At 43.9% G+C, this 15,334-nt stretch overlaps 1 protein-coding gene across 1 annotated transcript in view; it reads left to right on the plus strand.

Annotated features, from left to right (window-relative positions):
- LOC149443526 (methionine synthase-like) overlaps positions 1 to 15,334 on the plus strand; it is a 157,899-nt gene that overhangs the window by 78,554 nt on the left and 64,011 nt on the right. Inside the window, exon 4 of the mRNA XM_089655590.1 lies at positions 10,938 to 11,007. Coding sequence (XP_089511716.1) covers positions 10,938 to 11,007 — 70 coding nt within the window. The remainder of the gene's footprint in view (positions 1 to 10,937; positions 11,008 to 15,334) is intronic.

The following is a 15,334-nucleotide window of genomic DNA, read 5'->3' on the forward strand; positions in this document are numbered from 1 at the left end:
AGAGAGGGAGGGTTAGGGAGGACTTGAAAGGTGCTCAGTGGATATAGAAGCAAACCAACCCCACCTCCTTTCCGACCACTGGGTCTGGGTGAGTGGGTCCAGAGGAGGCCTCCATAGGAAAGTGCTGCGGGAAAAGAATCTGCTGCTTGAAGCCAGGTTTCTGTAATTGCTAGTAGGTAAAGGGAGCTGGAGACAAAAAGGTCATGGACAGAGGTGAGCTTATTACAGACAGAGCGGGCATTCCAGAGCGCACATGAAAAAGGGAGGGTAGTTTTTGGAAGCACGTGGACTGATATTAAATTGAGGGGATTGCGGCTATTCCTGGAAGGAGGGTGGCTGGTGTGGGGGTGAAATAGTGGAGGACCAGGGTTTGGGGAGATATTCTCAGAGATTAGAAGAAGGGTGAGGAAAGTAAGGTGGGAGCGGGATGTACAGGAGTGTACATGTCTTCCAGGCCTGGTGTTTGGGTCAGCAGGAGAGTAAAGTATCGGCAGGAGGTGATGAGAGCAGTAGTAGGGAGATGGTAGCAGTGAGGGTGAGATGTATACGTTTTGGGGTGGAGCAGAGGGGTAAAGAAGTGAGATTTTCGGAACGCAGGATAGTAATATGAAAAGGAGTAGAGGGGAGATATTACAAAGGTACACGGAGTGGGACTCAGACTTGTAGGAGATGTTTCCCAGGGTGTATGCTTGCAGTCCATACAGCGTGCTGTAGAGTTCTTGTATCTTCCTGTTGCTTGAGTTATCCTGCTTTAGTTAAACTGCTGTGTTCAACTGTGTTTCCGCACTCCAACAAAAACTGCACTCACACACAAAACTGCACCCCATCTGTGACTCTGCCCCCCCCCCCGTCAGTGACCTCCCCCCATGAGCTGATCTAAATTTATAGGGAGATGGTCAAATGAGCACTCTTCTCCGCCCCAATTAGGAACCGATTATCTGGCAGCACAGTGGCTAAATGGTTAGCACTTCCACCTGGCAGTACTAGGGTCGTTGGTTCGAACCCCAGCCACGGCACCTCCTGCCTGGAGTTTGCATGTTCTCCTTGTGCATGCGTGGGTTTCCTCCAGGAACTCTGGTTTCCTTCCACACTCCAAAGCCATGCTGGTAGGTTAATTGGCTCCTGTCTAAATTGTCCCTAGTATGTGTTTGTGTATGAATGTAAGTTAGGGACTTTAGATTGTACGCTCCTTGAGGGTTAGGGAATGATGTGAATGTACAATATATATGTAAAGCGCTGCATAAATTGACAGCGCTATACAAGTACCTGAAGTAAATAAATAAATAAATAAGGATCACATGAATTGGGGGGGGGGGGGATGTTTCTCAAACACAGACCAGACACAGGCCACAGTGATAAAAAGAGGGCAACAAGAGGTGAGAACTAATCAACACAGACAAAAATATATACACTATTTGTTCTGAGATGTATCTGAGAATAACTAAAAAGGCCGCCGGCCTTCCTTGCGGCCGTTTGAGGCGTGACATCACTCTGGTAGGCTCCTCGCTGACGCGTTTCGTGCACCATCATTTTATCAAAGGGGGATTAGCCTACCAAGAAGACGTCCGGGCTTAAATAGTCCCCCGCGCATGCGCGAACAAGCGTCATGACAACACAATGCGCATGCGGGACCGGGACGAACCAGAGGGAAGGACAATACGTCCATATTCTCTAGGTAAATGCTGCAGAAAATGCAAAGACTAACCAGATGACTGTATTTACAACAAAAATAGTAGCACAGACAAAGGAATGTGCACAGGGACAAAAAACCAGTCCCAGATAGACAAAGAAGACGGACCGCCATGTTATTGAAGGCCAACCCAATAGAGGGTCATACATTTAATAGCTGCCATTTTCTTGAAGACCAAAACAATCTCCATATAATTGTGGACCTAACACAGCACAATTATGTGTCAGACATGAAAACGGACTACAAGTCACAGCTAATACAGCGTGATAGATGGGACAGCCTCCTGGTCAATAAATACATAACTTATATGACATAATATATAAAATGTAGAAAAATATATATAAATTAAAAAGTGCTAAGGCAAAACAAGAGCAGAAATAAAAATATATAAATAGAAACAATCAAATACACATAATTCAAAAGTATTATATAAGGCTTAAAATTATAATCACCAAAAACGGAGTATTCAAAATAAATGAGCATGAAGACTAGACCGATAATAATGTAAAAAAACGCATGTACTGCAACATAATGATCATTACTAAGTAGGGCTAAAAATAGACTAATGGAACAAAGGAATGATATTAAAACCCTAAACCAATGGATAAAATAATTCAAAACATGATTAAAAAATATCCAAACTCAGACCTAAATACACATAAGGGACATATAAAGGCATAGGAATAAATATGCATAAAATAGGTATAAAGCATCTATATAAAATCTAATGAATAGGGCAAAAATGGTATTCTAAAATAAAAGATGGTATAAAGGGGGGTAAAAACACAGATAAAAGGACAGAATCTAACTATTATCTATGAAACAGTTTGTCTAGATCGATATTAAGGACATTTGGAAAAAGGGATCTTAATTCAATAATCCACTTGGTCTCTAATTGTAAGACCGCCCTCCGTTTATGGCCACCCTTCCATTGCGGTTTGATATGGTCAATTCCAGTAAACTTCAGATTAGTTGGATCTCTACAATGATGGTCTCTGAAGTGTTTGGGGAGAGAATGTTCCTTATAGCCCCTCTTAATATTATAAATGTGCTCCCTAAGCCTGTCTCTTATTCTCCTAGTGGTTCTGCCAATGTACTGTTTCTTACATGGACATTCAAGTAAATACACCACATGGGTGCTATTGCACGTAATGAGAGTTAATATTGTAAAGTTTACCCTTTGTGTTGGGTTTAAAGTCTGCAATCTTTTTCTTATGAGAGCCATTATACTGACGACAGGCCATACATCTATTGCATGGGGAAAAAAACCTTTTAGTCCAAAGGAAAATGATAAATTCTTGGGCGGATCTACAACATTAGGTGCCAAAGTATGTCTAAGAGAAGGAGCTTTTCGAAAGGTAATCTCTGGACGGTCAGGCAAAATGTCACCCAAGATTGGGTAATTTTTTAGAATTGCACAATTCTTTTTAATGATTTTCGTCACCTCTTTTATGTTGAGTTGAAAAATTTGAGATGAAGGGGCAAAAAAAACGTTTTGACCTTTTTTCTCTGACATGAGCAAATCTATTCTTCGCTCCAACTTCTTTAATTAGGTTGTTCAGAGTAAAAGTGTCATAGCCTTTTTTTAAAAAAACTATTTTTAAGAACATCTGCTTGACAATAGTTGTCATCAATATTCGCACAATTTCTCCGTAACCTAAGGAATTGACCTTTTAGGTATAATATTCAGCCACACAGGGTGGTGGCAGCTGTCCATAGGTAAAAAGCTATTTCTATCTGTACTTTTAAAATAAGTTTTAGTAATGATATTAGTCCCATCATTGATTAAAGTTAAATCAAGAAAATTAATCTTGATAAGATCATACTGGAAGGTTAATTTCATATTAAGATCATTAAAATTTAAAGTTGTAAAAAAGTTTAATAATGAAAATTCGTCACCTTGCCATAAAAGAAAAATGTCATTAATGTAACGACAGTAAAATACAAGGGAGGGCCATTCTCTTGAATATATGAGATCCTCCTCCCACCTGGACATGAATAAATTCGCTAGACTGGGAGCAAATTTTGCTCCCATAGCAACCCCAGTAATTTGGAGATAAAAAGCATGGTTAAACCAAAAATAATTGTTGTTCATAGCTAAATTTAATCTAAAATAAACATCTTCTGTCGTCCAGGTATATCCGTGGCCGTTTTTAAGATAAAATGTAATGGCTTCCATCCCGTCTAAATGTTTAATATTAGTATACAAAGCGGAAACATCCGCTGTAACCAGGTAAGTAGAGATATTAACCTTAACATCTTTTAAATCAATTAATACTTGCTTCGTATCTCTCAAATAAGCAGGCGTAGTGGTGACCAATAGTTGCAGGAAAAAATTGATATATTCACCGACTCGAGAACTAAGTGAGCCAATGCCACTATTTTTGTCCCCGTGCACATTCTTTTGCACATTCCTTTGTCTGTGCTACTATTATTATTGTAAATACAGCCATCTGGTCAGTCTTTGCATTTTCTGCAGCATTTACCGAGGGAATATGGACGTATTGTCCTTCCCTCCGGTTTGTCCCACTCATGCATGCGTATTGCATTGTCATGACGCTTGTTTGCGCAAGCACGGGGGACTATTTAAGCCCGGACGTCTTCTTGGTAGGCTCATCCCTTTGATAATGTGCTGATGCATGAAACGCGTCAGGGAGGAGCCTACCAGAGTGACATCACGCCGCAAACATCCGCTTATTCTCAGATACATGTGAGTGCTTTTCCGTTTTATATCCTGCTGGAGTCCTAAAAAAAATACTACACTATCAGTACCTGTTTGTCTCTGGCTTGTGATATGCGAGCCCCTAAGGTGGAGTTTTCCCCCAACCTCTGATGCTTCTGATCTGGTGGTCTAACGTTAACGTGGAACTGTCCTTGGGAGCAGAGAGTGTCCTGTGAGGGAGTGGTGTTACCCTGTGTGCCTATAGTGTGCCTGATGACCCCGCAGCCCCTGCCCAGAGGACCACTTGTGGATATATATATATAGATAGATAGATAGAGATATAGATATAGATAGATAGATATAGATAGATAGAGATATATATATATATGCGCATAACTTTTGCACTTCTGGTGAGTGCATTCATATTACTAGCCCTCGCCATAGAGATGACCAGCACGGAGCACGAATTACCATTTATCTGGACTTGACTTGTATTTTTCTTCTTATGATGCACTACAGTCACTTTATATATTGACTTTTTATATACATTTTTTTGATACGTCATTAAGAGATGATTCACCACGATATCACTTTTTAAGTGCTGCATTAGCGCTCACCTCTTACCAGTTATTATTGTCACTTATTCTTTAGCGCTGCATTTATATTATATTGCATTATTTGGAGGTCTACCTTTTTATGCCATCTGCTGTTTTTTGATTTTGCGCTCGCATTTACTTCTCATTTTATTTTTTGATCAAACATACTAGCTGCAGCTAGAGTAGAAAGCACTAAGATTTGAAAAATTCTAATATCGAATTGTTAAAGGATAATTCCCATTAGTTATTACATTTATTCTATGTGAGGTTTTGGTATTTTGCTCCTTTGGTATTATAATTTGCACTTGTTGATACAAAACATTCTTTAATTAAAAGTGGTTTATCAGTGTTTTATATATAACCTTTACCACTTCAGCTCTCACTTTGGTATACCTCTTATGGACCATAGCATTTTTTTATATTTGTTTGTTCAATGATAACTTTGTCATTACGTAATTTGTACACATTGCTAAAAAAACAAAACAAAAAACAGCTCTTTGACACTACTATGCCTGCACCTATTCATTTCAGAATAATGTACTGCAGCTACTCACCCTTCCTCTTGGTTCCTAGGCTTCTTCCTAGTGATGGGGTGCCCCAACTTCTTAGATTGGGCCCAGGCATTGAGAGTTTGTGATCAGAAGACCAACATCTCTCCAGAGTGTCATTTGGGGTTCTTCTCTTCCTCCCTTCCAGGGCTGTTTTTGCCTGCCAGTCCTCTCAACCTGTTTCCTCTCTTCCCCTGAGTTTTTGGCTCTGTCAAAAACATCACTCTGGGGATGTAGTGCAGCTCTGTGGTGGTAGCCCAGCAGGGGGACCCCTTAGCTTGCACAAAGGGGTCAGTTTATGGAGCTACCATATGTAGGCCCCCCTTGCCCATTTCTGGGGCCCAGTAGCTGTGGGAGCATGCAGGGTATGACCCCGTTTCTCTCCCTTTGGTATGGCTACTATGCTGCTTCAGGCAGGGGGATTTATTATAGACACCATCCACCCCCCCCCCCCCAGCCCCACAAACACCTGGCCACTATTAAGGTGCGGCCTTCCCTGTGGAAACCTCACCACGAAGTCTGGCCGTCAGTGCTTTAGGCCATGGCTTTGCAACCTCCAGTGGCAGGCTTTGCGCCCGCCATTTTGACTGTGTACAGGCGACCTTCCTTGCTGTCTCTTCCATCCCTGCTGCCTGTGCGGTGGGCAGATAGGCACTGCTGATGTCCCTGCCCTGTTAGGAGGCACGCAGATGGACAGCCACTCAGGCTGACCTCAGGCATCCATCATGTTTTCTAAGGGTTTCCACCCTTATCTGCCTTCCTCTCACAATGCTTTCCCTTCACAGTGGTACCATCGCTGGGGGCAGATGGGTTAAGTCTGGTGCCTCGGTTCAGAGGGGCAGAGGTGTCCTGGGTGGTCACGGAGGGGAGGGGACTGCGTACAGCTGTTGTACCGGGGGTGCCCTCTGTCCTTTTGCTGCTCTGCCCCCCCCCACTCCCCCTGCACTGGTCCTGGATGGGACATATGAGGAAAGCAGTAGCAAGGCATACAGGCTCTAACAAGGAAGATTGCATGCCATATTCACGTCCCACAGAGGAGATGGAATTGCTTGAACCCTAGGGCTGTTTACATCTGTGTCCGGGCCTGGATGGCCAGTAAGTAGGTGGATGGAGTGGGGCTAGCTGTCACTGGGCCAGAGCATGCTGTGCAGAATCTTATCATGGGACTTTCCTCTTTTTGGCTCTGCTGCCACTGCCGCCTACACTCTGTGCCTGAGCTAAAGGGGGCAGCTGCGCTGTAGTCCAGCACCCTTTCTTGGAGGCAGGCATGACTGCCGTCCAGGGAAATGGGCAGATGCAGCATTTATTCGGCGTGCAGAAAATGTTCCTGCGGTGCGTCTGCCATTGCACAGGAGAGGACATTTTTTTGCCGCTCTCATTTCCTCCATGCAGGTGATGCTTAATGTTGAGGTCTCTACTGTGGTGTTTAATGTGTGGAGCCTGTCTTTTTTGGTACGACCAAACTGGCCCAGGCTGTTGAGGTTTCCTTGACTTGTGTATTCGGACAACCCCAGGCCTGTAGACAAAGTTGTCCAAAGTATTCGTTTTTACCTCCCTGGTGCTTCTCAGTACATTACTTCTTTGGAGAGGCCCTTCTGTGGACATGAATCTTTCCTCCTTTGGTGAATCCTTCCACTCCAGGCTTGACTGGTCACAGTGATCCTGGTTGAGGACTCCCCTTCCTTCTGCATGGTAGAGTCGGTGGCACACGGTTCATTGTTGCTGGGTTGTCATGTGACCAATATATGCCAAGGCTTTGATGTCCCTGCCATTGCCTGAATGAGCGAAGGTTCTAAATTAGGCTTTGACCTCTTGCTGGGTACCCCAACCATATGTGGGGCTGGTGGACCAGCTGGCTCCTCCCTCCATTAGACAAGTAGGGGAACAAACAGTGTTGGAAGTTGGGGCCTGTCTTCATGGCTCATACGCGTTTAATTCGTGACAACAGGTCTGTGATTACATTGTCCCCAGGTACAAAATGGTGTTTCATTCCTTTACTCCAAATAGATTCCTTCCCTCAATTCCTCAGCTTCCACTGGAGTGCCTACAAGCTCTGCACAGGCCATGAAGACCTGCTGTCTCAAGATGTGATTGTTCCAGTTCCTGAGTTGGCACAGTTCTGGGGTTTTTCTATTCCAATCTGTTTGCAGCCCCCCGGCAGAATGGGTTCCGACCAGGTCTGGACCTCAGGCTCTAACTGTCTTTTCTGCATGTGCAAAATGTTCAAGTTGGAATCCACTTGACTTGTGGCTTCTCTTCATTCCAGGGACATTGTGGTCTCTATAGAAACAAAGGATGCCTACCTGTTTAGATGGGCCAGTGAAGGCTTCCTTAATTTAGTGGTTCTGGTCTCCATTCCTGAGGGCCAGGAAGTGCTTTCTCCCACATCGCTGGATGGTAGTTGCAATAGAAAACAGCCTGTGGTGCTGGGGAGGAGTCCTAGGCTCGAGCTCAATCCAAGGTTGCTGGACTCTGGAGGAAGCTTGGCACCCATCAATGTTCTGCAGCTTCGGGTGATCAAACTGTCTTTGGGGTGTTGAATGGATCCTCCTTAGAGGTCTCCCGAGAAGGATCCAATCTGGCAAAACTACCGCGGTGGCCTATGTCCATCACCTGGGCGGTATGAGAAGTTCAGCAGTGCCACTGGAGGCATCTCACACCCGGTGGTGAGCAGAGTGGTTTGTTCCAGCATTGCCCACTGTGCACGTTCCCTGCTTTGAGCATTGACAGGTGGATACCTTCAGCTGGTGGACCCTGGATGAGGGGGCATGATCTCTACACCCGGAGATGCTCCCGACAGCTAGGTCTTTGCTGGGGAATGCTGAATGTGGATTTAGTGGTGTCCCACTTCAACCAAAAGGTTCCACAGTTTGTGGCCAGAACCTGAGATCCTCTGACGTGCAACGGTTGCCTTGGTAGCGCCTTCCCTTCCTTCATGATGTTGTTTCCTTGTTGATTGTGCTGGTTAGAGGCTGAAGGCATTTCGGTCATTCTGGTGGCTCCAGTCTGGCCTCAATGTTCATGGAACCCCAACATGGTGATGCTGGTCACTGATGCTTCCTGGAGAGAGAAGGAGAGATCTGGAGGGTTTGTATCATTTGGTTTGGGGGTTAGTGTCTGCTTCTCTTCGATGGTTTAGGTGTTGTCCTACCTTCAATGTGGCATTGACAGCCTGCTTGGAGTTCCTCCAGGGCCAGGTTTCTGTCCTTGTGGGTTTTTTTTCAGTGGCCCTTGGCCTCATACTTCTTGGTTGTGCATTTATCCAAGGGGTTTCCCACCCCACTAAGATTATTCCATCTGCCCTGTTTAAAGAAGAGGTCTATACATACCTATTCTTAAATCGTTCCAGTCATATGATCTCTCCAGCGGCAGCTTCAGTACAGCAGCGACAATGGCTGCAGAGCCTGGGTGGTGGTGTCACCCATAGGCTTCATATGAGGCAGCCATTGTCAGCTGCCTCTCCTCTACACTGAAGCTGGTGCTGGAAGCTGATCATGTGACCGGATCAGAGAGCATCAGAATAGGTAAATCTAGAAATCTTTCTTTTTATACGGTAGGTAGAATAGTCTTATAGGGTGTGGGAGTAGATTTAGGCTTAGTTAGGTTTTGACTGGAATGCTTTTTTAAGTGTTTGGTACAAAACATTGCAAAGATATTTATAGATACAGTGGGGATCGAAAGTTTGGGCACCCCAGCTAAAAATTTGTATTAATGTGCATAAAAAAGCCAAGGAAAGATGGAAAGATCTCCAAAAGGCATCAAATTACAGATTAGACATTCTTATAATATGTCAACAAAAGTTAGATTTTATTTCCATCATTTACACTTTCAAAATAGAAAACAAAAAAATGGCGTCTGCAAAAGTTTGGGCACCCTGCAGAATTTATAGCATGCACTGCCCCCTTTGCAAAGCTGAGATCTGCCAGTGTCATGGATTGTTCTCAATCATCGTCTGGGAAGACCAGGTGATGTCACTCTCAAAGGTTTTAAATGCCCAGACTCATCTGATCTTGCCCCAACAATCGGCACCATGGGTTCTTCTAAGCATTTGTCTAGAAAACTGAAACTGAAAATAGTTGATGCTCACAAAGGTGGAGAAGGCTATAAGAAGATAGCAAAGCGTTTTCAGATGTCAATATCCTCTGTTCAGGATGTAATTAAGGAATGGCAGTCATCAGGAACAGTGGAAGTTAAAGCAAGATCTGGAAGACCAAGAAAAATATCAGACAGAACAGCTCGCAGGATTGTGAGAAAAACCATTCAAAACCCACATTTGACTGCACGATCCCTCCAGAAAGATCTGGCAGATACTGGAGTTGTGGTACACTATTCCACTATAAAGATACTTGTACAAATATGGTCTTCATGGAAGAGTCATCGGAAGAAAATCTCTTCTACGTCCTCACCACAAAAATCATCGTTTGAACTTTGCAAATGAACATATAGACAAGCCTGATGCATTTTCGAAACAGGTTCTGTGGACCGATGAGGTTAAAATTGAACTTTTTGGCCGGAATGAGCAAAGGTACGTTTGGAGAAGAAAGGGCACAGAATTTAATGAAAAGAACCTCTGTCCAACTGTTAGGCATGGGGTTGGATCAATCATGCTTTGGGGTTGTGTTGCAGCCAGTGGCACAGGGAACATCTCACGAGTAGAAGGAAAAATGGATTCAATTAAATTTCAGCAAATTTTGGATGGTAACTTGATGCCATTCGTGAAAAAGCTGAAGTTAAAGAGAGGATGGCTTCTACAAATGGCTAATGATCCTAAACACACCTTGAAATCCACGGGGGATTACATAAAGAGGCGTAAACTGAAGGTTTTGCCATGGCCTTCACAATCTCCTGAACTCAACATAATTGAAAATCTATGGATAGACCTTAAAAGAGCAGTGCGTGACAGACAGCCCAGAAATCTCAAAGAACTGGAAGACTTTTGTAAGGAAGAATGGGCAAAGATACCTCAAACAAGAATTGAAAGACTCTTGGCTGGCTACAAAAAGCGTTTACAAGGCGTGATACTTGCCAAAGGGGGCAGTACAAGATATTAACTCTGTAGGGTGCCCAAACTTTTGCAGACACCATTTTTTTGTTTTCTGTTATTTTGAAAGTGTAAATGATGGAAATAAAATTAACTTTTGTTGACATATTATAAGAATGTCTAATCTGTAATTTGATGCCTTTTTGGAGATTTTTCCATCTTTCCTTGGCTTCTTTATGCACATTAATACAAATTTTTAGCTGGGGTGCCCAAACTTTCGTTCCCCCCTGTAAGCCTTGCTACATACGCCCTGTGCACGTGTGAAGTTATTTTGAGTAGTTTGTAGCATGCCTAAGGTACACAGGTAATCTGTCATAATTATGTAGTTTGTTGTAGCATGTCATATTTGCTTTGGTGTATGATTTAGGAGATATTTCATAGAAATTATGTTCTGACACAGGCTTACCGTCTAAACAAGATATCGGCAGAAGTAGCCAGAAGAGCAGTGGATGATGTAATATCTGAAACAGGTAGGAATCATAAGCTTTATTGATCTTAAAGAAAGCATTTCCTCATCTTTTAGAGAAAACCTAAACCATGTTCAATTTTGTACGTTCTCTGCTGTTTCCAGAGGGTTCAAACCTTTTACTGCCACCGACTTAAGGCAGCAGCAGCTTTTACACAGTCACAGGTACTGTAGCAGCTGGGAATGTGTGTACTTCTTAAGCCACCTGTTCATTTTCCTGTGGAAGTGATTCAAATGGCTGCAAACATCATGTATCACAGGCTCTGCTGCCACCCCCGGGCACCTGGGACAGTCATGGTTGGTGTCGGCAGCAGAGCTGAGAACATACAGTCAGGTCCATAAATATTGGGACATCGACACAATTCTAACATTTATGGCTCTATATACCACCACAATGGATTTGAAATGAAACAAACAAGATGTACTTTAACTGCAGACTGTCAGCTTTAATTTGAGGGTATTTACATCCAAATCAGGTGAACGGTATAGGAATTACAACAGTTTGCATATGTGCCTCCCACTTGTTAAGGGACCAAAAGTAATGGGACAGAATAATAATCATAAATCAAACTTTCACTTTTTAATACTTGGTTGCAAATCCTTTGCAGTCAATTACAGTCTGAAGTCTGGAACGCATAGACATCACCAGACGCTGGGTTTCATCCTTGGTGATGCTCTGCCAGGCTTCTACTACAACTGTCTTCAGTTCCTGCTTGTTCTTGGGGCATTTTCCCTTCAGTTTTGTCTTCAGCAAGTGAAATGCATGCTCAATCGGATTCAGGTCAGGTGATTGACTCGGCCATTGCATAACATTCCACTTCTTTCCCTTAAACTCTTTGGTTGCTTTTGCAGTCTGCTTTGGGTCATTGTCCATCTGCACTGTGAAGCGACGTCCAATGAGTTCTGAAGCATTTGGCTGAATATGAGCAGATAATATTGCCCGAAACACTTCAGAATTCATCCTGCTGCTTCTGTCAGCAGTCACATCATCAATAAATACAAGAGAACCAGTTCCATTGGCAGCCATACATGCCCACGCCATGACACTACCACCACCATGCTTCACTGATGAGGTGGTATGCTTAGGATCATGAGCAGTTCCTTTCCTTCTCCATACTCTTCTCTTCCCATCACTCTGGTACAAGTTGATCTTGGTCTCATCTGTCCATAGGATGTTGTTCCAGAACTGTGAAGGCTTTTTTAGATGTCATTTGGCAAACTCTAATCTGGCCTTCCTGTTTTTGATGCTCACCAATGGTTTACATCTTGTGGTGAACCCTCTGTATTCACTCTGGTGAAGTCTTCTCTTGATTGTTGACTTTGACACACATACACCTACCTCCTGGAGAGTGTTCTTGATCTGGCCAACTGTTGTGAAGGGTGTTTTCTTCACCAGGGAAAGAATTCTTCAGTCATTCACCACAGTTGTTTTCCGTGGTCTTCCGGGTATTTTGGTGTTGCTGAGCTCACCGGTGCGTTCCTTCTTTTTAAGGATGTTCCAAACAGTTGTTTTGGCCACGCCTAATGTTTTTGCTATCTCTCTGATGGGTTTGTTTTGTTTTTTTCAGCCTAATGATGGCTTGCTTCACTGATAGTGACCGCTCTTTGGATCTCATCTTGAGAGTTGACAGCAACAGAATCCAAATGCAAATAGTACACTTGAAATGAACTCTGGACCTTTTATCTGCTCATTGTAATTGGGATAATGAGGGAATAACACACACCTGGCCATGGAACAGCTGAGAAGCCAATTGTCCCATTACTTTTGGTCCCTTAACAAGTGGGAGGCACATATGCAAACTGTTGTAATTCCTACACCGTTCACCTGATTTGGATGTAAATACCCTCAAATTAAAGCTGACAGTCTGCAGTTAAAGCACATCTTGTTCGTTTCATTTCAAATCCATTGTGGTGGTGTATAGAGCCAAAAATGTTAGAATTGTGTCGATGTCCCAATATTTATGGACCTGACTGTATGTTTGCTGGTCATCTCTCTACTAAATGCTTAAATCACTTTGGTTTCAGCGTTGTCATTCCCTGGGTATTGTGGCCGGAGAAGAAGCTTCTCGGGCATGATTTGTGCTATATATTTTTATAGATCTTTTGTGTTTACTTATATTATGTCAATTGCCCCTTTGACTCCTCCACCTGCATAGGGGAGTGTCCAGGATGGCCCATGTGACCTTTGGTTCAACTAGTAGTGAGCATATAAAAGATGGAGCAGACATTTGGCCAGTTGGCTCTCAGGAAGAGGCAAGTCCTCGAAAAGCGTCAGCCTATTGGATGTCTACACTCCCTATTGCGGACTGTTACTCAGCACGGTGTTGACCCAGCTGTTCTTTTATGATGTGCCTTGACTTTATTGTCGTTTGTGAGTACAACACCTACTTTATTTCTTAGTAAACATTTTTTATGGTAATGCACTAGGCCTATGCGCCCTCTGTTCTTTCCTCATTCCGTATATTTGGATTCCCCCGGTCTATTTGAGGGCAGCAAGGTGTGCATGTTCCAGGACATTCTTAGTGTGGTTGCAGCCTGCATCGAGTCCATCCCCAATCACAGGGGCATTTGTGTTTGCTGGTTCTTTGTTCTCTCAAGGGGACTCCAGCTGCTCGGGATCTAGAGACTCAATCATCACAATCATCGTCTGCAAAGCAGTATGGTATTATCCATTGAAGAAAGAGAATTAAGATGCATGTCCTTAGCAAAGGGCTTTACAAACCGCATTGACTCCTATGAATTACCCAAAGGGAACCATGACATTCCAACTACTAGTTTTGACTCTCCAACAGAGAGGAGACTATGATTTTGTTATTTCAGAAGCTGAAGCATACATTGGAAAAAGAGATGTCACAATGGTGGGACATTCTCATGCTGGAAAAATATTTAGAAGTCAATAGAATCCCAAGGGGACTCAGACTGTAAAATGTGTAACTGGCTAGAGGATGATTTGAAAACTGAATGGATTGATAAACTTAGAGAATGTAACAAAATACTCAGGTCAATCATAGCACAGAGGGAAAGGAATCTTTGCAAAATCAGAGCAGATCTTAAAGATCTGCAAGATGATCTGGCCACTTACTCAGACCTTGATTCCTTCAACACTTGGGATAATAATATCAATGATGAAATAGTTCATTTTGAAACCGATCTAATCAGTAAAAAATCTGGGAAATTTGAGAGAGACAGACTGGACTACCAACTAGGGTGGGAGTTCAACTGGAAAAGGGTCTTTCCCACACATTATCTAGAAATGGAGAAAGGGGTCAGAGCTGCAGCTCCTAAGCACCATTTTGGAAGCAATAGTACCCATGGTAAAGGCAAACTGGGTGGCAATCAGAAACGTACAGAGTCCAACAACAACAACAACATCCACAAACACCACCACAACTTCTTTCATAATAAGCCACAAATCTCTTCCACTCTATATTACCACAAGAACTCCTCCCACCTTACATCTAGAGACCCCATAGTGGTCCCCCCTCAGGAGCACCTTTCTGCATGTGCACCACAGGGCAGTACCCCTCCCCTAGACCACCCTCGTCCTGGCACATCAGCTCCTCTCTCATCCAACCATCACACCAACATCAAAGAGGGTACCCATGCCAACATTAGAAACATTTCGCCCTGCAATTCACCTAGCATCAACCACCCACCCAGTTCCCCCTCTTATTTAGAGAGTGGTATTGCGGGGAATTCCACCCCTGCACCTGTCCAATAAAGAGTCATGTCATATCCAAAAGTTTGGGGAGAAAGAGAGGACTAGGAGGGGAATGTAAGGGACCGCCCGGCGGCACCACTAGCACTCCATTGAATAGGCGTCCCCAGCGCACGGAATCTAAGTCCCAGGGTGCTTGTTCACCAGGGCCCCTGATGGTGGGGATGGACTTGGAGCCCCCCGAGACCAGGTCATGACTACTGGGTACGTCCGTCAGTGGTAGTGGTATGCGCCAAGGGCTCCCACGGGAAAGAGTCTGATATGAGGAGGTCAGAAGACCCCTCTGCGAGGGATGGATGGATGAGCAAGGTCAGATGGGCCGGGTCGGTAACAGAGAGGACGGTAAGGTACAAGGCAGCGGGCAGAGAATGGTCGGGTCACACGCCAGGTCAGCAACAGCAGGTCAAATCCAATAGGGGGCATCCAGGAGAGAGGTCAGGCAAAGCAAGGGTCAGGACAGGAGAAATAGGCAAGGTCAGGTACAATCCGGGTCAATAACTTACAGGGAACAGGTTCGCAGAATCACAGGATGCAGGAAAGACCAGAAGGCACTGAATGACAGCTCAGGGCCATTTAAATATCCCGCCCTGCGCTGCCATTGGTGCCCAGCAGG

The sequence above is a fragment of the Staurois parvus genome, unplaced genomic scaffold (assembly GCF_062004578.1).
Source record: "Staurois parvus isolate SC_StPar_1 unplaced genomic scaffold, SC_StPar_1.0 ptg000852l, whole genome shotgun sequence".
Lineage (NCBI taxonomy): Eukaryota > Metazoa > Chordata > Amphibia > Anura > Ranidae > Staurois > Staurois parvus.